The sequence below is a fragment of the Macrotis lagotis genome, chromosome 5, assembly GCF_037893015.1.
Source record: "Macrotis lagotis isolate mMagLag1 chromosome 5, bilby.v1.9.chrom.fasta, whole genome shotgun sequence".
Taxonomy (NCBI): domain Eukaryota; kingdom Metazoa; phylum Chordata; class Mammalia; order Peramelemorphia; family Peramelidae; genus Macrotis; species Macrotis lagotis.
The window spans coordinates 258,543,608-258,571,352 of record NC_133662.1 but is presented as its reverse complement, the minus strand read 5'-3'; the positions used below and the strand labels follow the sequence as shown (position 1 = coordinate 258,571,352).

The following is a 27,745-nucleotide window of genomic DNA, read 5'->3' as shown; positions in this document are numbered from 1 at the left end:
AAAAGGCATTTTGGAGAAGAGTCTTTACTTTTTGAAATTTTACTTTATTGAAATTAGAGTCTTTTTATAAATGGCAAACAGCATGCATAGTTGGATCTTAAATTCCTTTTCTCTACCTCTTAGGCAATGGTGAGGCTGTGAAGAGCTCACAAAATCATCCATTTAGAAATGGAAGGGATCTTAACAGCCATCTTCTCCAACCCCCTCATTTTATAATTGGGGAAACCAAGACCAGAGGGGTGAGGAAGTTACCTGAAGATGCTAAATCATTCCTAGATGGAGGCGCCATAGAAAAGTTTTCTGTTTAGGTGCAAATTGGACAGTCTTCATTGCTTAGTAAGGTAAGAAACTGAAGTTTCATGTGGCAACACTTGTGACCTAATAAATCTCCCATTCTTGACTTCCTAAGGAGAATCGTGCAATTCTGGAAATATCCATGCAATTATTTCCCCTACTCATGAATGGAAGCTCATCTACCAAAAACTGCTTTCTGTCACATCAAAAAAAGTGTGCTCTAACCAAAAAAAGCACATGATTGGATTTATGACTGTAAGATATAGGATTGGGTCTCAGCTCTTTTAATAACTAGTTACATGATCATAAAGAAGTCTCTTCTTGTTCAGTCATTCTATGAGTCATGTCTTTTCCACATATCTCGTAAAAATATGACAGAAAATTATTAATGAAAGACTGCTTCAATTCACCTATCAGAGAAATAGAAATCAAAACAACTATGAGGTTTCAAACTGCGAAGATTAAAAAAAGATAGGAATAGTTAATGTTGGAGGGTCTGTGGGAAGATACTCACACTCATACATTGTTAGTAGAGCTGTGAATTAATGCAAACATTTTGAAGAGAAATTTGAAATTATACTTTTAAATATGACTAAAATATCTATATCTATGATGCCACAACTAGGCATATACCTCAGGCAGGCTAAAAACAGAAAAAGGTCTCATTTTCACCAAAGTACTCATAGTAGCACTTTTTGTATTAGCAAAGAACTGGAAACAAAATAATTCCCAATAAAATTCTACTAAGATGTTTAAAAAAGGAGTTCCCATAGATTGGGTAATGATTAAATAAAGTCTGGTAGAGGGATATAATGTAATATTACAATACTGTATGAAGCATTCAAAAAAGTATGATAAAATACATGAATTGAGACAAAGTAAGCAGACTCAGGATAACAATATACCCAATGATGATTAAAAATTAATTGATTAAAAAATAAAATTGAACACAATGTCATCTTGGGTTCCTTCTTGACATTAGACAAGCACAATGGAAAGAATACCAGCTCTACAGACCGAAGATCTGGGTTCAGATTCTAGCTCTGACAATTCATATATCTGACCTTGGACAGATTTAATCTCCTTTCTTGATCTTCAAGATGGATTTATGCCATCTGAGGTACCATCCAGAGTTATCGATGTGATTATGACACATTACACAATTCAGAAACTTTTTAGAAGTGATTGAAAATATTCCCCTTGTTTGAGGACTTGGTTTCCACTTGAATTTTGAGTCAAGAAAAGGCTTTCTTTCTTCTCCAACCCCCACCAAACCTAGCAGATGTCTGAGAAAAATAAATTCAGTCATCTCTCCAGTTACCATAACAAACAGAAAATTTCTCCAAAGCTCACTTTCAGGACCAAGTGAGCTCATTCCCTGGAGTCAACCTCCCAACAATCGTTGGCAAAGCAACAGATCTGAAAGAGAAGGTGAGGTAGGAGGAGATGGGTGGGGAAGGTGGATTAATCATAAACTCCTAAAAGGTCAGAACTGGAAAAGAACACCACAGAGGATTGAGGATAAGGAAGTTGGAGAGACTGGACTGGAGGCAGCTAACAATGGCCTCTCTGCACATTGGGATATCTATGACCAGAACAGGATATGGCCACTAAAGTTCAAATAAAGCCTGGATGCCCACATTCCTCCCTAGCATTATAGAATTTCCTGATCTGAAGGGACTTCACTGGTCATAAGACTACATAGGGTCATAGATGAACCTGGGAGGGACCTTAGGAGTCTGCTTACTCTACCTCCTTTACTTTCCAAAGGAGGAAACTGAAGCCTGGGGAGGTTGGGTGACTTGCTTGGAATTACACAGTGTATGGAACATCAACAAATGCAAACCAGTCGTGACTCTAGAAATTTTCTGATGAAGCCCGCCTCCCACCTCATTTCAAGAGGGAATGGGCAAGAGGTGCAAAAGAAAACATCAAAGGTCAGCTAGGGTTGTTGTATTTTGCTAGTTTGTGTTTATTTTTTGCAAGGTGGAGCTTCTATGGAGGTAGGGACAGGATTGTTAGTGAGTAGAGAGAGACATGCATAAAAAATGAGCATTAAGAAAATATTTTTTAAGTGCACAAAGGAATAAAAGATGAAGTAATGAAGTAGATGCAAACAAGGAAAATTTTGTTACTACCTTGTTAAACAATAGTTTAAATTTCATAGTTAATAGATTCACAAACAATCCTTTTTTACTTTTCTTGGCATAGTTTTTACTCTTCCTGAAATGGTAAAATGTATTTTAGTTATTTAATTAAGGTTTTTTGAAATCAAAGTTTCTTTTTAAAGTTCATTTCAAAAATATTTTTATTTCATTTATTTTTATTGATATTTTATTTTTCTAATTATATTATGAAAGTTTTTCAACATCCATCCATATTTATGTTACACAATTTTCTTCCATCCTCCTTTCCCTCTCCCCTCCCTTTAGCAGCAAAGAGTCTTAGTGAACATTGTACATGTATGTTTGTGTTTAACATATTTACATATTAGTCATTTTCTGTATGAGGAATTAGGACTGAAGGAAAAAAAACCAAAACCATGGGATAGGAACAAAAAACATGAGAGAAAATTTTAAAAAGTAAACATAGTGTTCATTCAGATTCTGTCGTTTGCTTTTTTTGTTTTGTACGTCTGGGTGTGGATGGAGTTGTCCATAACTGATCTCCCAGGGTTGTCCCAGTTCTCTGAACAGCTGAGAGGAGCTAAATCCATCACAGTTGATCAACTTACGATGTTGTTGCGAATGGGTACAACGTTTCCTTGATTCAGTTCCCTTCACTCAGAATCAGTTCATATAATTCATTCCATGCTTCTCTAAGTTTGACCATTCATGGTTTCTTACAGAACAATAATATTCTATAACATTCATATACCATAACTTGTTCAACCATTCCCAATCGATGGACATCCCTTCAATTTCCAATTCTTTTTTTTCTGATTGATATTTTATTTCCCATTTGCATACTATGAAAGTTTTTCAACGTTCTTCCATATACATATTTATAAATGTCACACTTTTCTTTCACTTTCCCTTCCCATTCCCCTTCCCTCAATGGCAATCAGTCTAGTGAACATTGTAAATGTACAATTTGTCTAACATGTTTACATATTAGTCATTTTCTGTATGAGGCATTAGGATTAAAGGAAAAGAAAGAAAAACATGGGATGGGAAGGAAAAACATGAATTTTTTTAAAAAGTGAACATAATGTTCTTTCAGATTCCGTAGTTTGTTTTTGTTTTTGTTTTGTTTTGTTTTGCTTTGTTTTGCTTTGTTTTCTTCATCTGGATGTGGATGGAGTTGTCCATAGCAGGTCTGCCAGGGTTGTCCTAGCTCTCTGAACTGCTGAGAGGAGCTGCTTCCATCAAGGTTGATTAACTCACAATGTTGTTGTTTATATGTACAATGGTCTCTTGATTTTGCTCCTTTCCCTCAGAATCAGTTCCTGTAATTCTTTCCATGCTTCTTTCTGACCATTCATAGTTTCTTATAGAACAAGAATACTCCATAACATTCATATACCATAACTTTTTCAGCCATTCCTTAATTGATGGACATCCACTACAAAAAGAGTTGCTATGAATATTTTGGAACATGTGAGACTTTCCCCATTTTTTTTTTATAATTTCTTCTGGAAACGGGCCTAGTATTCATATTATTGGGCATAGTTTCATATTGCTCTCCAGAATGGATGGATCAATTCACAACTCCACCAACAGTACATTAATGTTCCAATCCTCCCGCAATCTCTCCAACATGGATCATTTCCCCTTTTTGTCATCTTAGCCAATCTGATAGGTTTGGGGTAGTATCTCATAGTTTTAATTTTGTTTTGTTTTGTTTTTTAGGTTTTTGCAAGGCAAACAGGATTAAGTGGCTTGCCCAAGGCCACACAGCTAGGTAATTATTAAGTGTCTGAGACCGGATTTGAACCCAGGTACTCCTGACTCCAGGGCCAGTGCTTTTACCCACTATGCCACCTAGCCGCCCCTCTCATAGTTATAATTTGCAATTCTCTAATCAGTAATGATTTGGAGCATTTTTATATGATTATATATGGCTTTAATTTCTTCATTTAAAAACTGTCTGTTCATATCCTTTGAGCATTTATCAATTGGGAATCACTTATAACCTTATAAACCTGATTCAATTCTCTCTATATTTTAGAAACGAGAGCTTTCTGGCCTCGGGCAAGTCACTTAACCCATTGCCTTGGAAAAAAAACAAACAAAAAAGAAAGGAGAGCTTTATCAGAACCCCTAGCTGTGAAAATTTTTCCCCAGCTTTCTGTTTTCCTTCTAAACTTAGCAGCATTGGTGTTATTAGTGTAAAAACTTTCTAATTCAATATATCGTCAAAATCATCCATTTTGTCATTTATAATGTACTTTATTTCTTGTTTGGTCACAAATTTCTCTCCTTTCCACAGTTGTGACAGAGTATTTCTTGATCTGTTAACTGGTCTATGGTATTGCCCTTTATGTCTAAATCCTGTTCCCATTTTGACCTTATTTTGGTAAAGGGTGTGAGATGTAGGCCTATGCCTAGTTTTTGCCACACTATTTTCCAGTTTTCCCAACAGTTTTTGTTGAATGGTGAGTTCTTTCAAAAAAGATTTTTTAAAAACACAACTGCTATCACTCCTGTCCACACTAATTCTCAGTCTCAACAAATTCATTTTAAGGTTTGTATTCTAATATTAGAACAGTGGCAAAGGGTGGGAGAGGTAGCCATATCAGCACAATGGACAGGGGTCCTGCCACCATTGGCAATCTATGTGAATGCCAGTTTCTCTAGATGTGTACATCCAAGGGCACAATTAATACATTTTCCACAGCATATGCAATTCAAAGGACAGGATTCGTATATCTCCATCTGACTTCTCTATCTGTGTGGGTGTCGAGAAGTTGATATATGTGACATGAGAAGGGATGTGTTCAGTTTGTAAATCTTTTATATTTAAATTCATAGGCCCACGCTGCAAGTTTGTATGTGGTCTATAAACCGAGATGGTTGACCTCTGAGGTTTCTTCTGATGATGTTACTAAATTAGAACTTATGATTCATGAAATGCTATATGTGGTTTACAAAACTTAGATAGCTTAGAAACGAGCATACTAAAAAAGACCTTGAGAATGGAAAATGACATCTGGAGACATGTGCCATGAATGAGCTTCAGAGGCCCCACATGGGTCTGGTTCAGGGAAGAAAAACATTTAATATCAGTTACTACTTTTTCCATGCCAGCATACACTTATCTAAGTGTCCCCTTGTCTATGAGGTTGCCTCACTTTCCAGAAGGTGGACCAGTTTGACCACTGTACAGCCCACTGAATGTAGGCAGATCCAGGAAGCTCAAAACTGGTGATGATGGACTAAAGTTGCATCCCACTTCCCACTTTCTCTTGGGGTTCTGTCTGTGTGGGCCCAACTGCAAAACTTTTTTTGTTGAATAGAAAAGCCAAAGTTCCATGGCTCATCCCTGTTCCCCCAAGTATCTTCAAGGGGACCATGGTGGGCCCTTTGGCTTCTCCCAGCCAAGACAGAGTACATCCTCAAAAGTAAGAATGTGTCTTGACCCAAATGCTTCATTCAATAGTTGGTTAGCCCTGATCCAGTCCTGTCACCTGGAAAGATGTCCAGAAAGTGATATTCACCATGTATGAAATTAATAATTGAGCAAGTAGGGTTTAGAAATTGGGGACATTTTTTTCTCAAGATCATTGCATGTCTTTTCAGTTATTCCACATACTGATCAGTGTGTATAATGTGGACATGGTACACAAATCAGTGTGACGTACAATTAGGGCTTGTAACTATGAAGGCGAATCTGTGGATAATCAGATCAGCTTCCCCTCTGGACACAGACTGAGCTCCCAAAGAGGCCATTTCCAGGCTAAGACTCAATAGAAAAGCCACTGATGAGCATGCCCAGGATGGTTCTGATGTGGATGAGGTATTGTGGATGGAGCTGATTGGCCCTTGGTCCCAGCAGAGGCAGGTGTGGCTGATACGCTTAGGGGATAGGTCTTGTCAGACTTGCGATTTCAATACAATAGGGAACTCCCTCTGGGAAAGCAAATGAACACCTGCTCTGCAACTTATGCAGAGTTATGAGACACAGAGGCAACTTATGAGGCACAGAGAAGTTGAGAGAGTTGCCCAGGGTCATGCAGCCAGGACATTTCCCAGGAAGGACTCAAACCCTAGTCTTCCTGATTCTTTTATATTTTTTTTGATTTTTATAAGGCAATGGGCTTAAATGACTTGCCCAAGGTCACACAGGTAATCATTAAATATCTGAGTCTGGATTTGAACTCAGGTCCTCCTGACTCCAGGGCCAGTGCTCTACTCATTATGCCATCTAGCTGCCCCTAGAACCCAATTCTTCCAAACACTTAAGCTAACCCTCTACTCATCACACCATTCTGGTTAACATACATTGGGGAATAAGAGGATCTCTGGGCCCACAGAAGGTGGTAGGGACCATGACTTTTGGAATGGACATGAGAGAGAGAAAAGGACTTGGAATACTATTAGTCAGACCCCAACCCAGAACCACGGTTTAGCTTCTAGCCATTGGGCCTGTCCTCTTAACCTGCAAAATCACAAAATCAAGTATCCTCCACATTGGACCTCCAGAAAGCAGCCACAGTCCTCAGATAGCTTCAGATCTTCCACCATTTATCTGAATAGAAATGATCATTGCTATTTTTCTTCATATCATGAACTTAAAAATCACCAACAAAATATTTCAATATACAAATAAGAACAAGGGAGAAAAAGATAGGAACTGTTATCCCTTACTTAACTTCTTTTTCTTTTTTTTGCAAGGCAAATGGGGTTAAGTGACTTGCCCAAGGCCACACAGCCAGGTCATTATGAGGCTGGATTTGAACTTGGGTACTCTTGGCTCCAGGGCCAGTGCTCTATTAACTGCACCACCTAGCCGCCCCCCCTTACTTAACTTAAACCCTTACAAGTTGGTTTCTACCTTTACCGCTCTCTCCAAAGTTACCAGTGATCTCTTATTTATCAAATTTCATGGCCTTTTCTCAGTCCTCATTCTCTTTGACTTCTCTACAGCCTCTGACACTGATTTCTACCCCCACCAGGCTAGTTCCTCTCAATGTGATATGCTGCTGAAAGAGGAACCATGAGCAAACATTTGCCTTTTTTTCTTTACCGTGGAAAAAAAGGAAATAAAATGAAACCAAAAAAATCACTATAGATATTTGTAAGGGAAAATGGTTTTGTTTATGGGGTCTAACATTATAAACTTAAGACTACTCACAGACAAAAAAGATGACATTCCACAGCTATCGCCTGTCTCTACAAAAAAGTTTCCATGGGGCATCAGGACAGTCAATGCCAATGCACTGTCCCTTGAAATGCCATCCAGGTTTTTCCAAAACCTCTTGGTGTTTGTCTTGGAGTGTCCTCAGAAGACTATCATTGATTAGACAATAGGATAAGACCCCAGAGTCTGTTCAAATAGTAGGGGGGAAAGAAAATGGGGAAGTTATTCAAACATTGTTTAATTTCTTTGTGTCAGGTTGTTTCTCCTCCTTCTTAACCTCCTTAGAAACTATCCCAAAATCCAAATTTCCATGGAGTTCCCCCCAACCTCCTCTCTCTCCTTGGCCACTAAAATCTCTACAACCACTGCCACCATGACCGCCATCCCACTCTCCAAAGCCACTGGGCTTGGAGTTTCTTTATGTCTATTAATTTCTCAGTCTTCCATGACTTCTTTCACAGCTTTAGTGTCTTCGTCTAAAACTTAACCCTCTAGATGACCCTGTCTCCCTGTCTATGACTATCTTTGTACTAACAGAAACGAATCTTTCAATATTTCTTCTGTCATTTCTTTGGACAGACTTTTGATAAACAAAATTTTGTGAGACTGGCTCCTTGTTGCTTTATTCCTTGTTTTCTGCCCCTTTAGCTTTAACCTGATGACTCTGCTTTTAATTTCTACATTATTACAAGAATTTAAGACTTCTTTTGCATCTTCCAGAGACAAACTCAGTGAATACATATTCTTTAGGTCAGCCTTGGTTGTTTTGGGGCAAACTGATCAATCCTGCCTTTTCACACACTTCCTGGAAACTTTCTTCAATGGTACTGTAGGCAAGGTTGTTTAGTTCCAATGTCTTTGAGTCTGCCAGCTTGCTGTCATTCCCACTTCAGTCATTATTTTTTCTACCTCTTAAATTCTCTAGCTTTGACTTTTCTCCCCTGTGTTGTCTAGAATGAGTGCCCAACCATCAATCTCAGTGCCTGTTTCACTTCCAAGACCTTGTTCATGTCTGTTTTAGTCTCAGATTCAATGTAGGAAATTCTTTTGGGTGACTCATCTTGGTGCAGACTGATCTAACCTCAGTAGCATCTTCCAGCACTCCCTGAAATTCTGAGTTATTTTACAAGGTAGATTATTTCTAAAAAGCTTTTTAAAAATTACTGTTTATTTATTCCCAATGTTTCTCTTTAAAACTGTTTTGAAGTTCTAGTCTCTCCCCCTGCTAAGCAAGCAAGCAATATGATATAAATTTTATGTCTGAAACGTGGCACTTTGATATTATTTTTATATTATCCAAGTTGTGAACAACGGAGGAAAAACAAAATGGAAGATTATACTTTAATCTACAGTCAGAGATCATCAGTTTTCTCTCTGGGAGTTGATAGTGTTTTCATCATAAATCCTTAGGAATTACCTTGCATCATCATATTGCTGAGAATGGCTAAGTCTTTCACAGATAATTATCATTACAATATTACTATTACTGAGCACAATATTCTCCTGGTTCATCTTCACTTCCTAATCCGTCCATAGAAGTCTTTCCAGATGGTTCTGAAACCATCCCCCTTGTCATTTCTTATAACACAATAGTAGCCTATCAAAATCACAAACCATGGGGCAGCTAGGTGGTGCAGTGGATCGAGCAACAGCCCTGGAGTCAGGAAGACCTGAGTTCAAATCTGACCTCAGACACTTAATAATTCCCTAGCCGTGTGGCCTTGGGCAAGCCATTTAACCCCATTGCCTTGCTAAAAACAAAAACAAAAAAAATCGCAAACAATAACAGCTTAAGTCACTTCCCATTTGATGGGCATCCTTTTGATTTCCAATTCTTTGCTACAGTAATAAAAGTTGCTATGCACATTTTTGCATATGTAGGTTATAAAGTCGAGTCTTGGTGAAGTCCATCCTTGTGTCTCAGCCTTTTCCTGTTTCATTACAGAAACAAGGATGTTGGATCCAAAGTTCCAAATTTCCACTAAGTCTCAACTAAAAGTCCCACCTCCTATGGGATGTTTTCCCCGTTTTCCTTCTATTTGGTATCTCCTATTGATCTTATTTTTAGCTTGTTTTGTGTTTGTTTGTATGAAGTCTTATTAGGATAATGAGCTCTTTAAGAATAGGACTTGTCTTTTGCTTCTTTTTTGTAGCTAGCCCCAGAATCTAGCATAATATGCTCAATGTTTATTGATTGTTGCATGTATAGGTACATTGAGGGAAATGATTTTTTCTTTTTATAGCAATAATCAATTGTCAAATAAAGATTAAGGTTCTCCATTTAGAAACAAGTCACTGGGGGTGGCTAGGTGGCACAGTGGATAGAGCACTGGCCCTGGAGTCGGGAGTACCTGAGTTCAAATCCAACCTCAGACACTTAATAATTACCTAGCTGTGTGGCCTTGGGCAAGCCACTTAACCCCACTGCCTTGAAAAAAACCTAAAAATCCATCACCATTAGAAATAAGTCACTGATTATTCATCTAGACTTGAAGGACATTGAGAGATGAGAATGTCCAAATCCTCTAGGCATATGCTTCTCAGTCTTGGGTGGAACTCCATCCAACTAGAAGGCCTTACAAATAGAATCTCTTAGGAAATAAGCCCCTGTCTGTGGTACCCTTGGAAGTTTATGAAGAGGAAAACCAACCAGAGTGGTCTGGGTTAAGATGGATTCTTTTATCCAAATTGCTGATGGTGGCTGACTCTCAAACTGAAAAATTTTGGCTCACCTCAATTATTAATCAATTAGAATTGATTTCCAACCTCAGGGACATCCCCTTTTGCAAAGGTATTTAACCATTTGAAGATCTCCAAGGTTTGCTTTTGGTTTCCAAGAGAACTGACCTCAAAATGATTATAATTATCCAGAAACTTTGTATCTCAAGACTTTCCATTACCCATTCTCTCTTTTCTGTGTGTGTGTGGGGGTGTGTGTGTGTGTGTGTGTGTGTGTGTGTGTGTGTGTGTGTGGTGTGTGTGTGTAGGTATGTCTATATATGTCTATATTTATGCATTCATGGATATGTATATACACACATAAAAGTTAATAAAATATTAAAATTCTTCTTGTATCCCTCTCCTGCGCTGTTTTCTTCTATTTTTAAAAAATGTTTTTCCTCCTCTGTAAGAATGTATCCTGAGGGTATAACTTATCTTTTTTATATTTGAATCATTTTGTTTGTATGTTATATTTGTATTTTCTATTGATAGTTTTTATCAATTTTTAATTTGTATTTGAACAATTCCTGGAATAGAATATTGAATAAAGCCTTCATTCATTCATTCATTCATTTATTCCCTCTCCAAGCCTTTTACCCTTTAGAGGTCATTTTCCTCAGAGCTTCAGATTCAAGGATCACCTCTGAGGAGGGAGTGCTTCCCCGGAATTATCTCGTATTTAGACATTGATTTTACATAGGTTTTGTATAGCCCTTTCTCTGTGTGCCTGTTGTCTCCTTCCCAGAACAGAGGCTCTTGGTGGGCAAGGAGAGTTTTATTTTTGTCTTGGTAACCTCAGCACCTGCCAGGGCTTCTGGTAAACAGTGGATACCTCATAAATATTAATATTGAGACCTGGTTTCCTCAGCTGCAAAATAAGGGGGTTGGCTAAATGGCTCCTAAGGACGGTCTACAAGGATTGATTGAGCTCCTGCTGGGTTCCAGGAACTGTTCAAGGTCCTGGAAATACAAGGACAAATGAAGTTTAAGAAGTTATTAGAGGGGTGGCTAGGTGGTGCAGTGGATAAAGCACCGGCCCTGGAGTCAGGAGTACCTGGGTTCAAATCTGGTACCCAGATGTGTGGCTTTGGGCAAGTCACTTAACCCCATTTGCCTTGCAAAAACCTAAAAAAAATTTTTTTTAAAATTATTAGCGCTTTCAACTGGAAATGAATGGATAAATATAATAGCCCTTGTATTAAAGGGCCTTAAATTTCAGACCAAAGGTTTTGATTTAACCTGAGGAGTAATGGGTAGCAAGCTGTGAAGTGGAAGATGCCCCCACATGGGTAGATTCAAGTATCCTGGCAATATTAAAGTTTGGAAAAAAGAAAGAAATCAACTTATGCAAAACCAAATTTATTAAAATTTGTACAATTTCTTTGGCTATTCCCAGTTAATTTCCACAGCTTTCTCAGGACTTCTGGAACCAGAAGTTGCTGAGTCTGCTACTGCAACTCTAAGCCAGCCCTAGAAGCTTATATGATTAGTTGAAAGGATCAGACAGATAGGCTGTGGGATGACAGATTTCAACGTGGGAAATAAGACAAAAAGTTATTTGAATACAAGACCTGCCCACAGCACCAAGTCATGGAAATTTTATAATAATCGTTAACTATCTCAGGAGATCAACACTGTAGCAATTATATTTCAATCTTATTTCACCCTATTTTTCCATATATAGATTTCAAAATATTACACCCTCAAGAACTTTCCTTAAATTAGTTGGATTATTTGGATGGAAGACTGGTTTCTGATCTGATATCATGGTTACCATCCCAGTATCCCTACCTAAAGATCTCATTGCATTTCATAGCTTAGAATCAAATAGTTTTGTCAATGAGTCAGAGAACAGAGCAGGAAATTCCCAAGGTTCACAGGATTTGGTTTTTTCCCTTTTTTTTTTTTTAAGAAATTTTAAAAGCCCAGAAAGTGATATAGATTCAACGGCAACATCCTATCTGAGCCAGAGGCATTAAAAGGCGGGAGACTGAGTCACAGAATCAGAAGTTTAAAAGTTGGAGGCAATTTCAGAAATCAGATATAATGGAGCCTCCATCATTCTCCATGACTGGAATTTTTCTGGAGTAGTTGGTCCCTGCTGTAATGCTGCTTCATTGCTCTTCAATGACTTCTCCTGTGCTTTGCTTTGCTCGTCCTTTGCAAGTGTGCTCCCTATCTCACACTAGCTTGAGTTACCACATCCCCACCTCTTCTCTCCCAGATAGTGGGACCTGGCAAAGGGTGGAGGCACAGGGGGTGATCAGGAAAATCCAGTGGGGTCTTGGAGAACAAGCCAGATTGGAGTCAAAAGACCAGGATTCAAATTGCAACTTTGCTATTTCCTGCCTCCATAAACTTGGAAAAAATCATTTAGTCCTCTAGAGCTCACCAACAATAATCTGCAAGAGGAGGGTTTGGAGGTATTTAGGGGGTTTTACCTTTTCAGTATCATGGACCCCCCCAGAAAGTCAGATGAAACTTTCTGATCCCTTCTCAGAATCATGTTTTATTGCCTACATTCATAATCAAAGGAAATGCACAATTTCAGGGAGAGATTAAAGAAAATAAAGATGCCACTTTTTTCTCTCTATGGATCCCTGGGAACTGGTAGACCTCAGATTATGAACACCTGGCCGAGACAGTGGCTGAGGCCCTCTCCCTTTTGAGTCCTATGCGCCTATGACTCTGTACCAACCAAACACTGCAAGTTTAAGAATACATATTGCTTCTTTCCAGTGGTAGACTTTAGAGAACATGAGCAATTAGCTAAACAGGAAAACAAACCATTGACAAAAACCATTCACATTCAGAGAACACTTTACAGTTACTAAGCACTTTACATTCTCTCATTGGAGCCCCACAACAACCCTGTGAGGTAGGTAGCTTTATTATCTCCATTTTACAGATGGGAAAACTGAGGCTCAGAGAGATGACACCATCTGCCCAACATCCCCCCAACCAGAGAGGAAGAACCCAACCCCAAAGGAAGAAACATGCAAAAACAGCAACACGGGGCGCCAAAGCTGCTTTCTCTGGGCTACTGAAATGGCCCAGGCCCATCGGAGATCAGCCTCCAAAGTGGAAGACAACATCGCATCAAGAAGACTGGAGGCTGGGAAATGATGTCCGTACCAGCATCCCTCCCTAAAGGAAAAAAATCCTGAGACCAAAAAAAAAAAAATAAAATGCCTTTTTGTCTTGATACTCCCAGATGGGCACCATTAAGCCAATTTGGAGTTAATAAAGTTCATCAGGACTATTTGTCCAGAGGAGAATGTGAATCCCCACACTACAGTTCCTCATCATGAACTATACCAGTGAAGGCGGGCAGTGACATCTGGACTGGGGAGAGAATGGGGGGCTGCCTCTATCTCCAGGGACTGAAGCTGACCAGGAAAGCTGGCCTGACAGCTAGACCTGGGGAGGGCCTACCAGAGAAGGAACCCTGGGGTATCTGGGGTGGACCCTCAGGCTTCCACAGCCCTCTCCTCTGGATCAGAAAGAGGGATGTTCTTATCTTTTGGGACCTTGGCCTCTAGCTTCCCCATGGCCACTGAGCATGATGGAAGTCACAGGACGCAATCAAAACAGAAGAAAGGGCTTCCCCAGAAGTGCAGTGGCAGAGGGGAATGTCAGGGACGGTCAGCGGGCTTTGGAAGAGGCCTTTTGGTCAGCAGGAGGAGAGTGAGGGCCAAGGATGAGGGGCTGGCCCAGCTGCTAGCAGCGAATGTTCCGGAATCCAGACACTGTCACCTTCCCTTTCAGGTAAATGTCCTCATCTGTCCCTCGGTTGAGGTGCTTCACCATGTTTTTCTCAAAGAGCAGTGGATGATAGGCGCCCATAGTGCAGGCGCTGTCAAAGAAGTGCTGGTAGTAGTAACAAATGTCTGTTTTGCGCTTAGAGGGTAAAAATTCATAGATGTCCACCTTGTCACAGAAGCTCATCATGATGACAATGCCTGGGAAAGAAAGAGAGGGACAGTTGGGGGGGGCGGGGAGGAGGCGGAGGGGGAGGAGGGGGAGGAGAAGAGAGATGAAAGGGAGGAGGAGAAGGAAAGGGAGAGAATGAATCCCCGTCATAGAAAAGCACAATAACATGGTAGAAAGAATTCTGAATTTGGAGCCTGGTAGCATCATAGCAGACCTAGCTAGAGGAGGAACCTCAGAACTGACCTAATCCAATCCCTCTCATTTTACAAAGGAGGAAACTGAGGGCCAGGATGGTGCCACAGCTTTTCATTTCCGTGACCAGTTTCAAACCCAGGCCTTCCTGAGCCCACGTCCAGTTTCCTAACTACTCCCCCCAGCAGTGAAAGGAAAGGGCAATACTTGGACTGGGGGGGGGGCAGATTTAGGGAAAGTTTTTTCAAGAGAGAAGAGCCCCAAAGCATCTGACGGCAGGAAGGGGGTGGCAGAGAAGAGGAAGAATATGTCAGTGTTGAAAAGGGGAGTGAGGGCCATGCAAGGGAAGCCAGGAAGTGGGGAGAGGGTCCCAAATAGACTGGAATGTCTCCACCTCATCCTCCTGGCACAGGGCTCACAGCTTTTCTCCCATCTCCATCAGGGTCCTGAATTCAGGACCTGCTCCCCAGGGATGGATGGATCAGTTGCTTTCCTAGGATCTGAGGACCACTTCCTAATGATGCCCAACCCAAACCACTCCCAAGCATGGCTGGACCTCTATGCACCAGAGCATTAAAGAAAAGCAGGGGGGGAAAGCAACTATGGGGGTGACCCCAATTTCTCTCCACTGCCCTGAGTCATGGAAATTGTTTCCATTTTTAGGAGCATCTGAGGCTCCAGAAAAGAGGAGGACTGACTCTAGGGACAAAGGGGAAAGTTTGGCAACCAAGGGCGAAGTCATGACTTTGGCTTTCATGGTCTCCCCACCCTGACTAAACAAGATGCATCATGGTGGGTTCAGTGGTATATAGTGGGGGTAGTGCTGGGATTTTAACCAGGGGACCCAGGCTTGAATGCGGTTTTGTGCCACTGAGCCAGTCGACTCCCATCTCCAGACTTCACTCTCTGTCTGTAATTGAGGGGGCTGGATTAATTCTAGCTTGGTGCTGACTTCTTCATGTCACCCTGGACTAGTCACTTAACCTGTCAAATGAGGGCTTTGGACCAGGTGAGCTAGTGTCTAGAGTTTTGTTAGGAGACCTGAGGATGGAGTTAGGAAAGTCAGAGATCAAATCATCATCAGACCCATTCTAATTGTGTGAGTCACTTAAACCTCTCTGTACCTCAGTTTCCTTATCTATAAAAGCAAGAAATTATATGCCCACCCCCTAAGGTTGTTGTGAGGACCGAATAAGAGAACATAAATGGTATTTGGCCAACCTTAAACAGAGACAGAAAATTCTGCTATCATTATCCTTATCTCAGGAAACAGAATGTTCTAAGAACACTACTAGGTGTGGAGTCAGAAGACCTTGGTTCAAATCTTTGCTCCTTACACCTGTGTGACCTTGAGTCAGTGACTTCCATGTCTGGGTTTCATTTTTATCCTTTGTAAAATGAAGGAGTTGGACAAAATAGTCTCTAAATTCTAGGTCTTTCAATTCCAGGTCTAAGACCCTGTGAAATCCCTTTAACTTACATGGGCCTCAGTTTCCCCCTCTGTAAAAGGAGGGGGTTTGACTGGTTAGCCTCTAAGATTCCTTCTGGCCCCTGAAACGATGTCTGCCCATTCATTCGATCCCCTCTTTCGCCTGTTCCTCTGCCCTACCCATCCTCTGGGGCCTTCTCATGGGAGGGGCGCCTCCCAACCCCCTTCCCAAGGACAGCTTTGTTTCTGTCTTTTGTCCCCTGGCTCACAATGGGGGAACCTCTCTCAGGCTGGAGCTGGAGGATCTCGGCTGCTGTGAATCGCCCAGCATACAGTCCTCAGGGCCAGAGGCAAGGCTTGACCTGGGGCCTTCCCGACTCCTAGACCAGCACTCCATCCTCTCCGGCTTCTCTTAGGCCAATGTGACTGCCATTGGGTACTCAATGCCAGCCTATGAACATGTGGAAGAATTTCTCTGAGGACAGGGACTGTTCCTTTCTTTTGCTTTGGAATCTCATAATGTCTGGCCACATTCAAGGTTTGATAAATGCTTACTGATGATCTAACTGATCCTCTCTGCCCCCTGCCCACAGCCCTTGCTCAGCCACACCGGGCGCCCAGTCCAAAGGGAAGGATCCAAGGCTCAACCCACTCTGGGCAGTGACTCACCAAGCATCCCTGAGGATGGGGGGTTTGGCTGAATATCTTCTGGGGAATTCTCCTGGAGGATGTCCCAAAGCTCCCACGGCACATTGGGGTGGAGGATATAAAAGGGCTGGTTGGGGTTCTCTTTGCGATATTGCTTGTAGTTTTGAAAGAAATTGTAGTCAAGTTTCTTGTACCACTGAAAAAGAGAGCATTGGTCTTGTGTCTACACTGCACCTTCCTTGGCTGTGTCTGCATGAGCGTGCCGTCTTCCCGTTAGACTGTGAGCTCCCTGAGGATAGGCCCTGTGGGAATGTCCTCTTTGTGTCCCTAGAATTTGGCACTGGGCCTTAACAAATGTCAGCTGAGCCCTGGCCTCTGAGGCCCATCCAGTTCTAGCTCCATTATCATCATCTCGGGATGTGCCAGGATGGCAGGTGCCCTTCCATACCTGGGACGGGCGAGATCTTCCTGTAGCTCTACACTTTAGGTCCCTGTAACCATTACAGTGTCAGTGCTAAAGGACCCAGAAGAGGGCTGGACAAATTTGCAATGACACTGAAAGGTGACTCTACTCCTGGCTAGCTCCTCCCTCCAAAAACGTCCCCCACCCCATGTACCTGAAAGCCAGGTACCCCATTCCCCCTGCACCCTCTCTGCTCTACCCCCGGCTAAATAACATCACTCCCTTCAGTCCATCTGAAGTCCGCATAGTCCCTGGTATCCTCGCCTCTGGAGAGCTCCCCCTTACCTCAGGGATCTCAGAGTGGTATGGAGAGGGGTCCCACAAGATTAGGATGCCTTCTTTGTACAGACTGTCCTGAAGAAACTTGGCTGAAGTTACCAACTTGGAGGAGAGGCAAGGGAAAAAAAGAAAAGAAAAGCCATTAAAGTTGTGCCCCAGAGCCCAGGCCCAAAGTAGGGACGATTCGCTGTCCGGAGTTCAAATCCAGCCTCAGACACTGCCTGTCTGGGTGACCCTGGGAGAGTCACCTAACCTTGTTTGCCTCAGTTTCCTCAGTAAAATGAGCTGGAGAAGGAAACGACAAACCACACCAGGTGCTTTGCCAAGAAAACTCCAGATGGGATCACAAAGAGAGGACCAACTTGTCTGGATGACAAACAACCTCCCACAGTTTCTGGAGGAGGACAGTGTGGTGTGTGGAGAGCAATGAGGAGACCCACCAGTGGGTAGCCAGAAGAGAAGATTCAAGGGCCAGGATGGCTCCCTCCAAGAGTCAGCCTGGCAAAGAGGGATCAGGCTGGTTCTCTCCAGCCCCGGAAGGCAGGGCTAGGGGGCAATGGAGAGGTCAAAGCAAAGGGGCCGAGGCAGGCATCCCACCAGGAAGAATGCCTGATAACTAGAGCTGGGCTGCCCCCAGTGACGGTGGGCTCCTTACCTCCAGTAGACCTCTTGTTTGATAAAACCACCACAACAATAACATCTTATAGCACTTGATGGTTTGTTTTATCTCAGTTGAACCTCAACAATCCTATAAAGCGGGTGCTGTCATCATTTCTATTTTCTAGCTAGGTGGTACAGTGTATAGAGCACCAGCCCTGGAGTCAGGGAAGACCTGAGTTCAAATCCTGTCTCAGACACTTACTAGCTGTGAGACCTTAGATAAGTCACTTCACCCTGACTACCTCACATCCAGGGCCATCTCCAGTCATCCTGATTCCTATCTGGCCACTGGACCCTGATGGCTCCAGAGGAGAAAGTGAGTCTGGGGACTTAGCACAGCCCCCCTCACTTAAATCCAGTTCCCTGATGTCATGGTCTTCTAGAATCATCATTCTCCAGATGTGGAAACTAAGGCTGAAAGGAGTTTAGTGACTTGCTCAGAGTCACACAGTAAGTGTTGAGGCAGGATATGAATTTGGGTCTTCTAGGCGTTAAGCCCAGAACTCCCTCCACTGCATCCCATAGCTGCACTGAAAGGTTACACTTCTGTTATAGCCAGAATTCTTTGCAGTAGGGCAGGGGCAGGGAACAAACATCCAGTCCACCAACCATAGAAGGCCTGCAAAAGCATTTGGTTTGGTGCTGCCAAGGTAACCAAGGCAGGACTCCAAATTCAATAAATCTAGGAGCTTTTTAAGGGTGAATTAATTAAATGTTTGACCAAATAAAGCAAGCAAATGATGTTATAAATATCCAAATGGCCCTTGGCAGAAGAAACCAGACAAAATTTCTCGACAACTAGACAAAAAACTGGACCAGACAAAGACTGAGCCTCTTTCTCGTTCTCCAATCCCGTGACACTGGAAGGAGAGGATGCTGACGTGGGGGAGAAGCAGCAAGCTGCCCCCATGACTTGCCTTCATTTTACAGTGAAGAAGAATGCAGTATTACTGCATTACTAATCTGCCAAGAATAATAAACATTTACATTCACTCTTGAAAAAGAAGAATTTCATGATACCTCAGTGGACACCAGTGGTGAGGTGTTCTGGCTCCTGCAGATGGGGAGAATGGGGAGGTAGAAGGGACAAAGAATCTCAGATACAGGGCTCACTCTTAGGGGACTAAGACTCTGTTTTCTGCCAGACCAAACAAAGACATTGAGATACGGCTGGGGGGGCAATGGAATACCCCCCCCCGCTCCCCAGAGAAGGGGGAACTTCCCTCAGCTTCCTCCTTAGAATGCACGCAGCATTTGTTGGCATCCTTCCCTCTTGATCTATTAATGCCCTGGCCCCCAAAAGAGACTAGATCTGACCAAAATGGTTCAGCTCCCCAAAGACCATGCTCTGTGGAATGGAACAGAATGAGTATGGGGCCTATCTCCCATCTCTGGGCATTGGATCCTTCCTCATAGAATCTCATCCCTTCCCTGCTGCCAATATCCATCCTCCCTCACCCCCCATATTCATTTGGTTTGTATTCTATAGACAACTTTATACATACATATTTACACACACACACACACACCACATAATTATAATGACCAAGCTTGGCTCTAATTAGGAGGGTAAACAAACAAAAAACAAACACCAAACCTCCCTGTTCTTTGGAGCAGAATCAGGGAAGTACAGATAATGGAATGTTACATCAACCATCAGATTCTTTCTTTTTTCTTACTAAGGATGGTTCACTGAGTGGGGCAAGGGAAAGCGATGTATTTGTAAATGATGGTGACAACAAAAGAAAAGATATCAATGAAAACTAAAATAAGATCCAAGGGTCCTAAATTTTGTGCTGGAAGGGGCCTTAGAAGTCAGTGAGTTCAACCCCTCATTTTACAGTCTAAAGCTCAGAGGAACAATCATTTGTCTAAGGTCACACAGCTCGCACATGGTCAGGGCAAGATTCATCCCTAGGCCTTCATGACTCTGAGTCCAAATAAATTAGTAACTAATGGTTGATAAGGGCAGGATCTCATTCTTATGGGTGAGGGGAAGTGTATGAATGAAACAAAGACATTAAGTGGGTCAGCAGAGGGAGTACCAGACCTGAAGTCAGGAAGACTCATCTTTCAGTGTTCAAATCTAGTTTCAGACACATACTATTTTTGGGACCTTGAGTAAGTCACTTCACCCTGATGCCTTAATTTCCTCATCTGTAAAATAAGCTGGAAAAGGAAATGGTAAATTGTTCCACTACATCTGCTAAAAAAACTCCAATGAGACCAGAGTCAGATATGATTGAAAAGACTAAACAACAAAATATTATAGGAGCTAAATGCTGCTATGTCCCAGCAGCATTTGGTAAAGAGACAGTTAAAAGATCCCAGACCATGAACTATTTAGATGCTTTAACCTGTTGTCCATGAACTTCTGTTTTTTAATTTTTGGTCACTATCTTTCAATATAACCTTGGCAATCCTGTATATTTTATTTGGTTTTTAAAAAATATGAGGGCCCATTGGCTGCCAAAGAGTCAATGATGGCTTAGCCACAGATGGCTTCTCTCCCTGGCTCCCCTTACCCCCAGAGCAGCCTGCAGCAATATTATTGACTTGCTCTATCTCTGGTATTTAAAAATAACTTCACAGAAACAAAAAATAAAACAACATGAGAGCAGGGTTAGGAGTTACTTGAGTGGGCAGAACAAATCAGGTGGTTTTCCACTGGTATCTATTTTTAGCCCTTTAAAATGGGTGGTATTGGCACTTCACTAAAAGAGTGGAGGGGGAAGCACGAGAAAAGTACGTGTCAAAATCTTTTCATCACATGTGGAGGGAATAAAAACAACTCTGGCTCCAACAAGCCAACCAACACATGGTACTTCCTCTTAATAAAATATACCACTTCCTCTACAATAGCCTTGTTTTCTCATTCCTTGGTAGAGCGGGTAGTTTCACAGAATCAAAGAACTGAGGTCAAAGAGATCACCACCACCTGGTCGACCCAAAAGGCATCCCATCCACTCCCATACCTGTTTAACTGTCTTCTAATCTTCTTGGCTTGATGAACTCTGAGAAGGCTCAACCTGTCACCTCCCCGCAAAGTACCCAGTTCCTTCTTTAATTTCTGTCCTGTAGTTTGAAGCATTTTTTTGTATTTTGTAGCTTAAATGATCTTTTTTTCTATTTTTATAAAATTATGTTATAGACTATATAATTATAGCATTATAGCTTGCATTTTTTTTAATTCTGAATTTAGTGACCCCCCCTCCAAAAGAATGAAGATTTCCACATAAAACACAGAACCAAAAATGAGAACTCTGTGGCAAAGGGCGGACTTCTATTACATACACCTTGTTTCTTTTTTAAAATTTATTACATTTCTCATGTTATATTCAAACCTGCCCAGTTTGCTAGCATTTCCCCCTGAAATTTGTCATTTGTTCATTTTTAACAAAGCCTCTGCCACTCCTGGCGGGACATTTTCTAGGGCACCTCTGGCTCAGGTACACAGGGCCCTCCTTCTTCCCCTGCCAAACAGGTCCCCCCCTTCATTCAGGAGGGAAGGGAGTCATACACTTGAATATGGGGATGATTTTGTCAAAGTCTTTCTCCTTTAGAAAACCTTTTTGGGTTCCTGGCTATTTTTTGGTCTGACTTGGTGGTGTTTTTGCACCTCAGAACCCTGAACTGATCTCAAAGATGGGGAGAAGCAAATGTGGCGTAGCTGAGGGAGCTGAGCTGAGAAGATCCTGGAGGCCAGGGAGGCCCACTGTCCCATTTTATAGATGCACATGAGCTTTGCCTTCTAAGCATCAACGGGAACTCTTCACATGAAAGCAAGAACAAAGATGATTATCATGGGCAATCTTTTCTGATACTGAAAAGACTAAGGTGGATAGAAACAGAGCTGATGTAAACAAAAAGATGACTCGAAGCAAACTGAACTCTAAGTAATGGGGAAAAAAATCCAACTAGTTTTGTTCTCCCTTTTCCCCCTTCTTCTCACGCAAAGAGCTCAAGAACCATTAGAATAAATACTGAGCCAAGCAATATTGAAGAAGGCTTCTGGATCGGAGGCTTTTGCCTAATGCTTTTCTTTGTTACATAGAAGGATTAAATCTGGAGGGGCCTGAGAAAAGCCTTTGATATATTTTAAAAGAAATCAATAAAATTATTTTTCAAAGATTTATAATTTTAAGAGATAAATGTAATTAAAACTAAAAAGTATTATAAACCTGAAATGAAATAATAGATGTGAAATTCCTCTACCAAACTGAGAACACCATTAAAAAACTAAAAAGAACGTCCCTTCCTTGTTGCTATTGTTCAGTTGTGTCTCACTCTCTGTGACTCCGTTTAACATATTCTTTGTAAAGAAACTGGAGTGGTTTGTCATTTCCTTCTCTGGCTTATTTCACAGTTGGAGAAACTGAGTCAAATAGGTTTAAGTGACTTGCCCAAAGTCATTTGGCTTAGTAAACGTCCAAGATGAGACTTGAACTCAGATCCTCCTGGTTTGACTCATTTTCCACTCACCGGAGCACCCGCTGTCCTGTCCTCTCCTTGGAAATGCTTCATCAATCAACAACTGTCTTATATAATCCCTACTATGAGCAAACATGTGTGAGGTGGTAAATACATGAAAACAGCCCTATCACCAAGGAGCTTATATGAGGGAGGGTACATATACACCCGTATGGGGGGGCAGCAGAGAGGAAAGGCAAGATTCCTGCAGAATTCTGATGAAGACTCAGTATCCCACTTGGCAGAGGTAAAAGTCCATTTCTGGCATGCCTGGCGGCCAGAACAAAGCTGTGGAGGTGGGAAAGTAATAAGGTCACTGTGGTTGGCCCCCAGAATGCAAAAAAAGTGGAGGCTGGCCTCATCTTCCAGCCAGGCTCCAACTCAATGCATTTTAGTCAGTGAGTCTGACTTTTTTTTTAGATCATGAATGGAACCAGTTTGAGGGAAACTTACTGTAATGCCAAAGGAAAGGGAACTGAAATGAGGGGTTCTGGAGATAGACATGGCCTGAGTCCTTGGCAACTCCACAACTGCCAAAGCATGTTGGGGTTAACCAAGTCCTTTTCTCCCAATGAGGCTGGAAATTGGAGTGTCTTGTCAGCCCCATTTCACAGATGAAGAAACCGAGGCTCAGTGAACTCTATGTCTTGACCCAGACTGAGAGTCTCAGATTCCAGTGTGTTTTTCACCACACCATCTCTCAGGAGGATAGACTGAGGAAGAGCTTTGCATGCACTTTTTTCATTAGTCACCAAGATGCCCACACTGAACTGGCAAAGTTCCTAGCCCTGGAAGGGAACTAGTTGGTCTCGAATGGCCCCCAAGGAGCTTATTCTTTGCATCAATTATCCTGGGGTGAGGTTCCAGGCAAGCACGGGTCTTCAATCTGGGTAGACTGGGGGCTGGTGGATTATGGGGAGGGGAGAGTGTTCCATTGCTCTACCATTAGGAAGTCATTCATCTGGATTAAGTATTTCCCTTTCCAGGCAAATATTCTGGGGGAAGCAGTAATAAAGATGGAAAATTTTATACAGATGGGAAATTGGGTATGTGGTTAAAAAACTACTGACATTTCCTTGGTCACCTTTTCACAAGCTATCACTAACACCTTGGTGTAAATTAATTTCACAGATCCTTCTAATCTAGACAAACCCCAGAATCCCAGACATGGAAGGGGCCCCAGGCATCTGGTCCAACCTTCCACAGATGTACAAGCCTCCTCTTGAGTCCCCATCTCTGCTCCCACACTTCCAGGGATGTGAAGGTCTCCACCTAATCAAGAAGACTAAGGGCATCTGGAGGGATCTGAAGAGGGTAGCACGCTAACATGGGGGAGGCAAAGACACAAATGAAGCTGTTTCTGCCTTTAAGGAGATTACATTCTATTAGGAAAGACAATGGAGACACCTGTATCTTAAATGCAAAATCATTGGGACAGAGGAGACATGAAAAACTCAGGAAAGACTCATAAATCTAGAGCTGAAAGGGCCCCCCCCCAAGGCGGGTTAGTTCAAGTCTCTCAATTTTCAGATGAGAGATAAGGCCCCAAGAACTTCAGTGATGTGCCCCAAGTCAAACAAGTAATAGGTGGCAGAGCTAGGATTCGAACCCTGAACCCTTGACTCCAATCCATAATGCATTCCATGATACCTTTCCATCCACTGTGTCTCAAAGACTCATGAATTGGCCCCAAGCTTTATCAACTGGGCCAGAGGGGAGGAGAAGGCTGTCAGACTAAATGACCTCAAACATCTCTGCCCAGTCTAGAACTTCAGATACCCAGCAGGGTCACCTGGGGGGAAGCCTGTCGGGGAGGCCTATAGGAGAAGCCGGCCTGGCCAATGTCTCCCCAGGACCCTGTTGGAACCCCCCTCCACTGTGGATAGTTTTCTGAGCTCAAAGTCCACATTCCCTTTTCTTGCTGGGCCGTGAAGGTATAAGGAAAAAAAAAAAGTTACCCGGGGCTTGGGCTTCCTTGGAATTGAAGCATGAGGAGCCTGAGTTTGCCCCAAAAGTATCATGGAAGAATGGAGTGGAAAAGGTCAAGGGGCTTCCGGGAGGTCAAAAATGGCTGCAGACACTCCTTGTCAGAGCAAAGGACTGGAAACAAAGTAGATGCCCATTGACTGGGGGCTGGTTAACATGAAGACAATGGGGGCAGCTAGGTGGCACAGTGGGCAGAGCACCAGCCCTGGAGTCCGGAGGACCTGAGTTCAAATCCGGTCTCAGACACTTCATAATGACCTAGCTGTGTGGCCTTGGGCAAGTCACTTAACCCCAATGCCTTGCAAAATCCTAAAATAAAACAACCAAAAACCCCGAAAAAAACAAAACCAAAAACATGAAGACAATGTAATATAGTAGAGGGGACCAAACTGTAGGAAAGGACTGATATGAAGGATTTAGAGAAGCATGAGAAGACTTGCATGAACTGAAGGAAAGCAAAATAAGTCAAACAAAGCAAATACTATGGACAGGAACTCTCACATGAATGTGGGGGCAGGGGGGTCACATAGTAGGCAGGTGCTTTAAAATACTGCCTGATTAAAGGGTTCCTGATGGAAACAATGCTCTCCACCTCCAGAGAGAGAACAGCTGGCCTCAGAGGAGGGACATGGACACTAGGTTTTGTGTGATTTCATGTGTATAATAATGGCTATTATATTGCCTGCCTTTTCAGTGGGTGGAGGAGGGATGAGAGGGAGAGAGAGAGAGAATTTAGAATTCAAAATTTAAAAAGAAAAGAATTTCAAAATTAAAAATGTCAAAAAAATGAATGTTTACTGACCGAGTGAAGAAGAGATAAGAATTGGGCTCTCTTTCCCTTCTTTGGTGAGGTGGGGTGCTACGGGTATGAAACACTTCATATGCTGTCAGATTCAGGACATGTTTTGGCTAGCTTTCTGAACTGCTTTTTTTGGTTCTTTTTAAAAATTCTTTGTGAGGGAAAGGAATGCATTTAGAAATGAAGGCTATGCAACAACAAGACATGGATAAAAATCAAAAGAAGAAAAACAGCAAGAAAGAAAATCATTCTAGAGCCCCAAGCTTTGTAGCAACCAATAAAACAATTGAAATCTGATGTATCAGTGGGGGTGAGGGGAGTGCTTAATGTTTTAAAAGAAATCTGTATCATAATCATACTCTCAGCCCTCAGAGAAGAGAATATGAGGGCTAAATAGGAGTCAGGAGACCTGGATTCTAATCCTGACTTGGCCCCCTGCTGGGAAGGACACCATGATAGATTCCAGACAAATGGCTGAGCCCCCAACAAGCCTCGAGTTAGAACTGAAGCTAATTTTTGAGGCAGAGCCCTGGGGAGTTGGGACATGGCAGGCAGCAGGCTCCAGCCTCCAGGACTGGACTCCTCTGGCCTTGGCTCTAGCCCGAGCTAGAGGTCCTGAGCCTCGCCTCGTGTTCTCTAATCCTTTCTACCTGGACCTTACCCCTCTCTATCAAATTGTCAACGAGCTGACCTCAGAGACTGGCTCTGTCCCTTCTCTTGTCGTCCCCACAGTGTGTAGAACAAGGCTCAGCTCTCAGGGATCTTGGCTCAAAACTTCCAGGTCTTAATGAACTTGACTCCTTACTGCATCACTTCATTTAAGGATGCAAATCCTATTGGAGGGAATATGTTGCTCACTCATTTCAGTGGTGTTCAACTCTTTGTGACTCCATTTGGGGTTTTCTTGCCAAATTTCCTGCAGTGGTTTATCTTCTCTAGAAAACTGAGGCCAATAGGGTCAAGTGACTTGTCCAAGGTCATACTAGTAAGTGTCTGAAGCCAGATTTAAATTCTGCTTCCATTGGAGGAGACATGTTATCTTTCTGTTGAGCCAAAAATCACACCTTAGTGTAACAGGGAACATAGAAGTATATACTGAAAGTACCCAGTCAGGACCCAAGAAATACTTGCTGACTTGAATTGGAATCTCATAAAAATAAATGTCTCATGTTCCTGAAACACAAGAAACTGCAGAAAAAGAGACAAGCTTGGGAAGTCATGTGAACTAATGCAGAGGAGAGTAAAGAGACCCCAGAAAATTATATACACTTAAAAACTATGTCTTGAGAGGGGAAGAAGGAAAGAAATGGGGGTGGGGAAAGAGATATAGGAGGAAAGCTAGGCTATGTGTTTTCAAAAAATCATAAAAATCTATTTTAAAAACATTCAGGACAATTGTGGAAAGGATATGATAAGTTCTCCAAGATTAATGACCTCATAAGACACACAGACAAGCCATGAAATAGGATAAGGGAAGGTGAGATGGAAAGATAGAGGAAGAAGGGAAAGGGGGGGAGAGAGAGAGAGAGAGCAAGTGGAGAAAGGAGGGGAGAAGAGAGAAAGTCAGAGGGAAAGAGAGAAGGGAGGGAAAGAGTAAAAAAGGAAGAGGTGGGAGAAGGGAGGGAAAGGGAAAGAGAGGAGAAGAGAACAAAACAAGAACAAAGAGGAGGAGGAGAGAGGAGGGAGGAGGAGGAGAAGGAGGAAGTAAAGGAGGGGAGGGAGAGAGGGAATGAAGAGAGGTGAAAGAGAAGAGGAGAGGAGAGGAGAAGAGAGAAGAGAAAGTATATTAAGCATTCCCATGGGCTGGTATGATTAGAAAAAAAATTTTCTAGGAAAACATTCAAGGCAGTTAACATTGGGTTCACTTAGCAAACCCAAGGAGTCACCCTAAAACAAAGCCACCTGCTTCCCCTTGCTAGAATGGCCGCATCTCCTCAAGCTGCCCTCTCTAGGGCTGCCCATCTATCTGACTGGTGAAAGAGATCTTGCTTGAGCCACTCAGTGAGGACCAGAGAGAACTGGAAGTTCCCTGAAGGCAGGCCAGCTGCACTTTGTCTTTGCATCCCCAAGACGAACAGTCTCTGGCACAGACTTGGTGGGCTCCCCCCAGCTCTTAGCAGGGAGCTAAATGGCTTACCGATGGATGGAACCCTCTGAAATTAAGGATGGTGAAACACTGAGACAGATGCAGACAGTCTGTTGGGACAGATCCTTAAAAGAAGAGAAAAATCATCTCTCGGATATTTAAAAACCAGTTCTACAGAGTCAGAACCTGGGATGCTTAATTTCTGATGGTCCCTTCCAGCTACTTGGTTTAAGAGACCACTTCAGTATCTGGGACATGAGAAAAGATGGAAGTGTCCCTCCATCCATTAATAAATGGTTATTGAGCTCCTCCTCTGGGTCAGGGATGACACTAATTTCTGGGCACACAAGACAAAAGAGAAATAATCCCAGACCTTGAGGGGCTTATATTCTTTAGACTAAATGCATTATTTTGGCATTCAAGGCCCTTTCCAATGTGGCTGAACCTGCCTTGAAGAGATCATGCTTCCCAAGGGATCTATCT

At 42.4% G+C, this 27,745-nt stretch overlaps 1 protein-coding gene across 4 annotated transcripts in view; it reads right to left on the bottom strand.

Moving 5' to 3' along the window:
• Nucleotides 1-11,639: 11,639 nt before the first annotated feature.
• Nucleotides 11,640-27,745, bottom strand: part of ST6GAL1 (ST6 beta-galactoside alpha-2,6-sialyltransferase 1) — a 92,131-nt gene continuing 76,025 nt past the window's right edge. For 3 of the 4 annotated variants that reach the window (XM_074189536.1, XM_074189537.1, XM_074189535.1), the window contains exons 4-6: nucleotides 17,268-17,363; nucleotides 16,541-16,715; nucleotides 11,641-14,279 (exon numbers count right to left, since the gene is read on the bottom strand). In XM_074189536.1, the coding sequence (XP_074045637.1) occupies nucleotides 14,038-14,279; nucleotides 16,541-16,715; nucleotides 17,268-17,363 (513 nt within the window). In that variant the 3' untranslated portion in view covers nucleotides 11,641-14,037. Of the gene's footprint in view, nucleotides 14,280-16,540; nucleotides 16,716-17,267; nucleotides 17,364-27,745 lie in introns of all 4 variants that reach the window. The other variant, XM_074189534.1, reaches the window with a different exon arrangement.